Consider the following 9,044-nt stretch of genomic DNA (forward strand, 5'->3'; position numbering starts at 1 on the left):
TACACCGCTGCCCACATCTCGCCAGAAGTGACCGTGGACCAGCATACTTCAAGACCAGAAGTGACTGGCATACTGCAGACTGGCAGCCAACCCTTTTTTTTTTTTTATACTCGGTACTTCTGGTCTGGCAGCCAACTCTCTTGTGGACCAGCAGTCAATCAGTATTGAGCCGTGGCCCAGACATTGGGAACCTCTGGCATAGTTTATATCAGTAGTGAACAGAACACATTCACCTTCTGTGGGGTAGGCAAGTCTTAGACCAGGTTCTGCCATTTTTAAATCAGTCCATGTGTGCCAAACTTCTGTTCTATTATGTGTATAGACCAGTTTCTGATCACTTATATCAGTAAGTGTAATGTCTGTACCTGGCTGTAGCAAGATACCTCAAGCCAGGATTCCAAAGTTCTGCTCCCTTTTCTGGCATTGCTCTACTCTTATTTCTGGCAAATTGCTTAGTCTCAGTTTGCTCATTGGTAAAATGGATATGGTACTTCCCTAGCTCCGAGACATACTTTAAGGCCTAAAGTACTCCTGAAATTTTCAGTTATGATACAATAGTAAATTCACTGTTATAGTAACCTAAGCTGTTGTAGAGCTTCTGTTCCTTTACCAACATTTTTGCACGTGAACACATTTGTTTCCGCTTCTTAGGGCCTCCTCCTCTTTATTAAATGAGTCTACAGAATATGCTGCCAAATACATCCTGCAAGACTAGTATAAACTGGAACTGGAGAAAATAATTAACAGTGATACTATTTTGTTGGCCTTAATTAGGCTTCAGAATTACCCTTGCCATTGACATGAAAAGGAACTCTTTTCAATCTCTCTACATGCTTAATAGAACACAGCACAGGATATGTTAGAAAGGCAGAGCAACAAACTGTCTCAAACTTCGCTTGTGAAGATGAAAGCAAAAGCCACCAAAAGGTCATAATGCCATAATGCAGCTGTTCCCCAACTGACAGATTGCACACCACCAATTTAAAACAATACAACCTTAAGTACCACCACCATATTTGTGTCATATGAAGTAATTATAATAAATCTGTTAACGCATACCACTGATAGGTTTTCTGCATACCACTGGTGCTATGTGCATCACAGACTAGGAACCAGTGCATAATGCCATCATTTACACAGATCATCCTTGCCCAGAGATGAGCATGAAGTATATACATTATGCTTGCTTTAAATTTCTACATCTTTACTTAAGGTGTACTGGAACTTCTTTTCTTCAGATTTATACATTAATATCCCCCCATTAAATCAGATTTAAAGTTAGGGAATTCATATGTGATTTTGTACTAAATGTAAAGAGGGAAGTATATGGGTTTGTGCTAAGAGTGTAGAAAAAAAATCTGAGATGGCTGCTATCCAGAGGTATAAAAAATAAAGTACATTTAACTTTACATTTTCAAGGTGCATCAAAGCCTGACCACGTTTATATTATGTTTGACCAGTCAAGCCAAAGAACCATCTCCAGACTAAGAGATTCTACCTCTCTTGCAAACATCTAATTAAAAAGCCTCAAACAGATAGTTCTTACTACAATCCCTAAAGGCCAAACCACAGTAATGCTAAACATAAACCAGAGAAGCATATCATAGGATCAAAGACCTACTGATGAGAATACCCAATTCCTGTTATCAGATGTACAAACTTGGGTACCAGAAGCAAGAACATGATGAGTGCTGCTGTCAGTCAATCTTGTGTGTTCACAAGAAACTTGATATCATTTCTTAAGGTCACTGTTTGATTTGCAGATTTTGTCAATTGTATGTGGACATGAAGTTTAATTGTAATATTAAATCCTTTGGTCATGGAACAAGCCAGTTTTGTAGCTCAACTCATTTTTAATAGTTACTGTGTTATTTTAGAGAAAAGCCAAAACATCTACTTTACAGAAAGACAAATATATGAATCTATGATTTTATATGACAAAAAACAGTAAAATTATTTCCATGACCACCTCTAAGAAATTAATCGATGCTTGATAGTTAGGTTGGGATAAGTCAATATTTCTTTACACAATTAATTCAATTACAGAAGCATATTTGAATGTAACAGTTCTCTTTTCTCCCTTGTCTTATTTCATTCATCAGCTTAGAAACAGAATTCTTCAGGGTAAAGACCATAGACCAGACTAGATTTGCAAAACTGCCAACTGCATGCATACATCCAGGCTCCCTGGATGTCTCCAAGTTTTCAGACAATGATGAGTACCCGCCCTCTGAAAATCAGAATCCTTTAAAGCGTCTTCAACTGAGCATCCAAAAATGTTTGTCACTCTCACAAAGAACAGCCTTGTTTTCTCTTTTGTTTACAAAGCACCACTGTAATATAAATATTAAATATTTTCATGGTATAAAGCAGAAAACTGTCATGTCTGACTCAGTTTATTAACTTTGACTTATTCAAGCAAAAGGCAAAAACCTGGAGTAGTTACAAATTGTTGGAAACCTTGTTTTTGTCTAAGGCTGTCAGAGAAGAGACACTTGGAAAAGGATGAATATCTCTGTGTGCATTCTTCGTAAGGGAATCCTGATGGAAGTGAAATGACTGGCATGCGATTTCTCATTCAGAGCATGGAACTAATGAAAATATTCATTACTTTTCTAACACTGTAGGCATGCATGGCATTTTACAAACAGTGTTTCGACAAGTCCCCACACCATGAAGCTCACAGTTTAAACATCTAACAATTGCACTGGTTGAAAACAATACCTCATGGTTCTGACAGAGCTGATTTTGACAGCCTTGTGCATCTTGGCTCTCAGCTACAGTACTTTATACCCAGACACCATTAGATGCACTGAAATACTTTCACAACCATAAAGAGGATTTCTGGTACTTCTACCACACTCAGAAACGCTTAGCATCAGAGTAACAACACTAACACTAGTTTCACATAGCATTTCAGTAAAAGCTTGCCTTAACAAGCAAGCACTCAAATGGTCAAGAATGGCTACTTAAGTGTCTGTTTTGACTCAGTGATGGCCAGATTTTAGAAGGTGTTGTGGACTTGAGCACCTACTAGAAGCTATGCATGCTTACCACATCTACAAGTCAGAAGCAGGCATGTGAGACTATTTCTTATTTTTGTCTGCCCAGTCACAGACCACTAATGACTAGGGGTCTACCTAACTCAAGGAAATTGTGGGGCCAGGCACTATTTTCACAGGAAGATCATGGTGTCCCTGCCTCTCTGCATTGGCAGAGACACCCTGGTGGGCCCACCCTAGCCACTGATAGACTGCAAGGGCTGTCCATCATATGGCCCACCTCTTGCTGTTAATTGGTTGTGAAGGCTGTCCATTATGAAGCCATGCCCCTCGCTGCTAGCGGGTGGAAAGGAGCCGGGCAACATAAGTGGAAGCTCTCAGCACCTTGGCTTCGCCTTTGTGTGGGCTGTCTCCTCCCTCTTTCTGTTAGTGGGCTGAGCAGCTAGGCCACAGAGCCATGAAGTCTGCTGGTTCCCTTTGGGGAGCCAGCATTTTATTTTTAGTAGGTTTTCTACTTTTTTTTCTGTAGATTTTGTGGACATTGCCCACTTTTGCAGGCAATGCTGGATTTTGCAATTTTTGTAAAATCGCAATTTCGGTAGCTCCCTAACCAATGACTCTTCTGGCCCATCCTTTGACACAATGCCTGTATGTACAATACCATGGAATCTTGCACATGTATGAAGAGCATTTTTGCAGACTTCCTAATTAAACAGTTTTCAGCACTGGAGATGTGTGCTTATGACTGTTCTAGGAACATGAGCAATTATTCTCCCTATTATAGCACTTGCAAATTCAAGGAGGCCAGCAAGAAGTTAAGCACATAATTACAACAAAACCATGTAATCTAAAACCAAGAACTACTGAAATATCAAATCTGATCCAGCTGCCAGAGATGGAATTTTTCACACTGACATTTTTCCTGTCACATTACAATGCAGAGTTAGCTTTAAAGCTGCATAGTGTCAGCTTTAAGTCCACCTGTGTAGAGAAAGAAAAATGTGACAGCCCATAGAAAGAAATGAAGGGCTGACACGAGACTAAAATTATTCTGTGCTGTGACCTTTTCTTTACCAAGAGAGAGAGGACCTTATTAAATAAGTAGGTTTTTGAAGAAGCTTGGAGGGGGCTCCCTCTTCCACTTGCAAATCAATTTAACAGATAGCCACCAGCTAATAAACCCAGCAAAACATTACTGGAGCAACCATCTAATCCTAAGTTAGTGTTGGCAAAGAAACTGGTGTTTGCACATCCTGAGCAAAAAACAAACACAAACAAATGAACACACAAAAAGGGACCAGCAAGGAGGAAAGAGATGGTTTACTAGTTATATGTACTTAGAAATAGATATAAATTTTGTGCAATCCTAATGTGGGCACAATCATACCACTATAATATTTACTGAAGTAGCTTTATTTCAGTAAATTTACTAATTTTTTAAACCCATATAGTTAAACTGAGGGTGTGGGACACCTGTGTATAGTCCAGACTGAAGTGCCAGTACTTCAAGGATCCTAGCCATAAATTAGTCACAAATCTGCTCTGGATATACGTCCACATGAACCACTTCAGATGTCTGTAGGAGAGGGAGGCAGCCATTTAAAATCTTTCAGTGGCACTAGCCATTTGCCAAATCCTTAAGAAACAGCAAGTCTTTTGGGCCATATCTTTTACTGGCCCACAGATATAGTTGGGCAAGATGTTAGACAAGCTGCCCTTCTTCAGGGCTGGTGAAGAAACAACAGACTTCAACCAAAATACCTGACAAAAGCCAGCCAAGCCAATGCAAGAAGGGTTCTTTCCCAGACCTAAAGGAGGATATTTTGTACACAAAAGTCTGTTAACCTTTCTCCCAACTGTACAGTTGGGCCAATAAAATTTGTCACACAAAAAAACCCAACCTTACTTCCCATATTTCCTGGACCATCACAGCTACAACAGCACTAAAACCCTACTATAATTCATACAAAAACAAATTGTGATCAGCTTTTCTCACTTTATTAATGCTTTATTACACTGTGCCTCGGAGCCTATCAGTCTTCTGCTCAATAGTTTGCATCTCAGTTCAGGCTTCAATTGTTACTCAGAGGCAAGGCTTTCTTGTGGCGGTATCTTTTACTGAACCAACTATGTAGTTGCCTGATGAAGAAAGTCTTGCATTTGAAGGGTTGTCTAACTTTATCCCAGGTACACAGTTAATCCAATAAATGATAGCACCCTAAGAAATCCTTGCCTCATGCATAATGCTTATCTTGCTAGGATCCTATGACCCCAGCTGACTTCCTGCCCTTTGGGCGGGGTGCTGGACTCGATGATGTTCCAAGGTCCCTTCCAGCCCTGATGTCTATGAAATCTATAATTCTGGGACCATCGCAGCTACAACATCACTCTTAAACTATTATTACCCAGATCCCTTTGCCTCTAAAACAACCAATTGAAAGGACCCAGTCAGTTTCACAGCTGCTAACAGTACAGCACCAAGAGGCTGAGAAAGGCTAAACTGATCAACTGCTCACCCTATATGTGGGCAATTGGCTGACTACCAAACAAACCTCCCATATGCGGTTTAGATTGCTGCATGTTATTTGTAACACTGACACTACCTTGCAAAACAACAAGTACTGATCAGCCAAGTGGCCAAACTCCAAACAATTAGCACCCTTAGTCCCAAGTACTAAACGTGGAAGAAGATGGAAACCTATACTAATTTGACCCTAACATACAAGATGACCTGAAAAGTAAATGTGCTGTTCAGAGGAAAAGTGATCAGTTATAAAAACCACTACACCTTGCAAGACATAATCTTTAAAATTGCCAAACTGATATCCTGCAAAATCCAATCTTAGGTACTACCCTCCAATATTTTATATTTAAAGAGAAATGGTAGCCTGAGAGAGAGGGAGGGGGAAGTGGGGAGAGCATGAGTGTGAGCGAGTGCATGTGCAAGAGCACGAGCGGACTTTTGCTTCAGAGTATGAATCTTGCCACAGCAGAATTTTATGGTTATCTTTAGTTGTCATAACATGATGAAATGATTTTGTTAATTACCTAAATGGCTTGCTGCAATTTTGTTCAATCTGTTTATCCTGTGGACTCAACTACCATGGCAAATGCCTTGATGTAGGATTCATTTAGAAGGCATGAAAAAGGAGAGAGAGAGAGAGAATGCAGCTTGAGAAGTTCCTGTAAAAGAACACTTCTGAGTACTCCAATCTTTCCACACTTTGATAGGGATTAACTTAATGATCCCATACATTGATTCTTGGTGAATTACTGCAATTCTATTCAGTATAGTGTGAAGCTGTATATCATCATATTGTACTGTGAAATATCAATCTTCTAAGAACGTTGCTGTAATGAGAGCAGCATATGCTTTATAGAACTAGCTACAAAAATAAATAAATAATGTACAGAAAAGCCACTTTTAAATTAAAATTAAAAAAAAGACATTTAAAGTTTGGGCATTCTTCATTATGGAAAAGAACCTCCTACTTTGAGACCATTATCCATCAGAAAAGCTCCATCTGTTGTATAATTATCTCTGATAAATGACACTAAGCTTCATTAGAGGGGGGGGGAGGGAAGAGAGAGATAGCTAGAACTGTAAATAAATCTCACAACTGTATTTCACTTAAAGCCATTCCAGCAGGAAGTCGTAAAGAATATTTTTATAGGTTATATTTTCAAATGCTCTGCTAGCCGTGCTGCTTAATATCCATCACCTTGGAGTGCAAATTCATGAGTGTATAGCAATCTCAATTGGAGTACATTTTATTTAATTCTCCCTTCCATGCCTCCTTGTAGCCCCTTTTTCTTCTTTTGCACCCCTTCACCCCCCACAAATTCCTTATACATGGCTTAACTCAAGACTCATTGAAACGTTTTCCCCAAAAATGGCCAAGTTGCATGGAAGAAATACTCCATTATCTGCAGCAAATGGTGGATCTTGGCTTATGAGTGAATAGGGGATTGACAGATCAGACCGGTGAATGCCCAGTGTATTGCTGTGTTCTCTGGAAAAGGTGTTTTAAGACCTGCTTTTACAGCACCCTATGGATTCTTCGGTGGAGAAGCAGCAGACAGGGAAGTAATGGATGGTAGCCATCAGCAACTATTTGAACGAAGGAGAGACAAGAATTATGCTGCGAGTTAACTCCGATTAGAGAAACTAATCTCAAAATGCCTTGGAGTTTGATTAATCAAAGTTCATATTACAGTTGGTACAAATAAAAAAACTGCCACTGTTCACATTCATCTGGAAAAAATTGACACAGTGTAAAAGAAAATTACTTACCTGCGTACAAATAGGTATTTCACAACACCTGAAGACCTCAGCATGCTAGTAAGTTAAACAAAACCAAAGCTAAATGTGGCAATGTATCAAAGTTCCTTCTGTCCCAGCACTTTGTTAGACTTCTTATTTATAGTAGTTACCTCAAAGTGTTTAAGAACCTTGGCATCTCCAGCAGCTTGCCTACTAAAAGGGTGCATATGTTTATCTGCCATTCATTAGTTACAAGTGTACTGAGATCAAGAGAGATTCCTTCAACAGTCCACCTTCCAGAAAAGTAAGACTTTAGTCTGAAGAAAATGAAACTAAAAATTATACATTGAACTTAAACTTCAGTATTCAAGTTTTTAAACTCAAAATATTACACACAGCATCAACGTGCATAGAAGTTTAGAACAGTTTTCAGGAAAACAGGGAAGACATTAGATCATAGTTTGCATTAGCCAAGTTTGTTCAACTTATCCCTCTCTTTAAGCAGGATGTCAGTCTGTCACAATTTCTATGCATAGAAAACCATGGAAGAGCTGGGTCACAAAGCTTAGCCAATAAATCAGGTTTGCCACAGAGACTTACTATCAGTCAAAAACAACCTTACATTACAGTCTGTACTGCCTGTAATCATTTTAAGAAGAGCCTTTAAAATGATACAGGGACAGAATTTATAAGATTCTGGCTTTCAGACTACTGCATACAATAATTTACTCACAGTAATGTAGTAAATAAATACAACTTTCTCAAAACAGTCAATTAAGAGCAGCCTGACTCAAGTTCAAATAGCTGTAAGTAAGCACACACAGATGGAGCTTAAGAAATTCTGTGACTTCTCATGTTTTCAGTTTTTGGTTAAAACCACCTGTTTCAGCTCTGAATATTTTCTATTCTCCTTCCTCCTTTCCCCACCATCCCCCAACAGACAGGTCATATCTTCTTATTATGAGTGGATGACAAATGTACTTGAGAAAAGAGCAGGTGTTTAGGCCTCCTCTACTCTCCCCTCTCCTCTGGGCTCATGTACTTACATTCCTCTTTGCTCGGTGAAGTTACATTCAGTTCTGTCGAAAGTTGCTGGTTGGAGTTAACAGTCTGCGTAGTTAGAGAGGTATTGCTGTTGTCACTGTTTGTTTCTCCAGAGAACAAATCTGATTGGCTGTTGCTTGTGCTGGGAGTGGAGTCGTCATCTGGCTGCTTCTTTTGGAAATCTATCAACAACAGAATTGAAAGTGTGAGAGGTATGAAGTCTACCGTTCCAAGCATAACATGAGGTGAGAAGAACCAAGACAAACAAAACATTTTGCTCAAAATGCAATGAATACGCTAAATGGATTAAAACCATTCTGATTCTTTGGACATGCTGGAGACCATATTTTCTTGCCTACAACATGCCCCCATATATACTATGTACTTTATTTTGGAGTCAGGATGAAATAAAAAAATATTCCTGTAGAAACAGAGTAGCAGCAGCTAATGAGATGAGCCTGCTGCTAGCCCTGTGCGCTGGATGGGGCCTGAGGACTGATCTGGTGAAGTCCAACCCCCCCGTGCTTGGTCTGGGTCTGACCTCACAAACCAACCCCACACATTGGATCAATCTGATGAGCCAGACCATGTCATATGGCCGAGAGGCTCCCCACAGGTCCAGAAATTTTGTATCAGGGCAGTGGTGGCAGCTTTGATTGCCCTGGTTCCCAGAGTTATGAAAATTAATGCTGCCACCACTCCCCCAGATGCATGTGGATTAATTTTTCTCACCT

At 39.6% G+C, this 9,044-nt stretch overlaps 1 protein-coding gene across 2 annotated transcripts in view; it reads right to left on the reverse strand.

Moving 5' to 3' along the window:
* Nucleotides 1-9,044, reverse strand: part of ZFAND3 (zinc finger AN1-type containing 3) — a 188,890-nt gene that overhangs the window by 67,807 nt on the left and 112,039 nt on the right. For both annotated transcript variants that reach the window (XM_019549630.1, XM_019549631.1), the window contains one exon: nucleotides 8,313-8,492. In XM_019549630.1, coding sequence (XP_019405175.1) covers nucleotides 8,313-8,492 — 180 coding nt within the window. The remainder of the gene's footprint in view (nucleotides 1-8,312; nucleotides 8,493-9,044) is intronic.

The sequence above is a fragment of the Crocodylus porosus genome, unplaced genomic scaffold (genome assembly GCF_001723895.1).
Source record: "Crocodylus porosus isolate Cpor-Errol unplaced genomic scaffold, CroPor_comp1, whole genome shotgun sequence".
Classification (NCBI taxonomy): Eukaryota; Metazoa; Chordata; order Crocodylia; family Crocodylidae; genus Crocodylus; species Crocodylus porosus.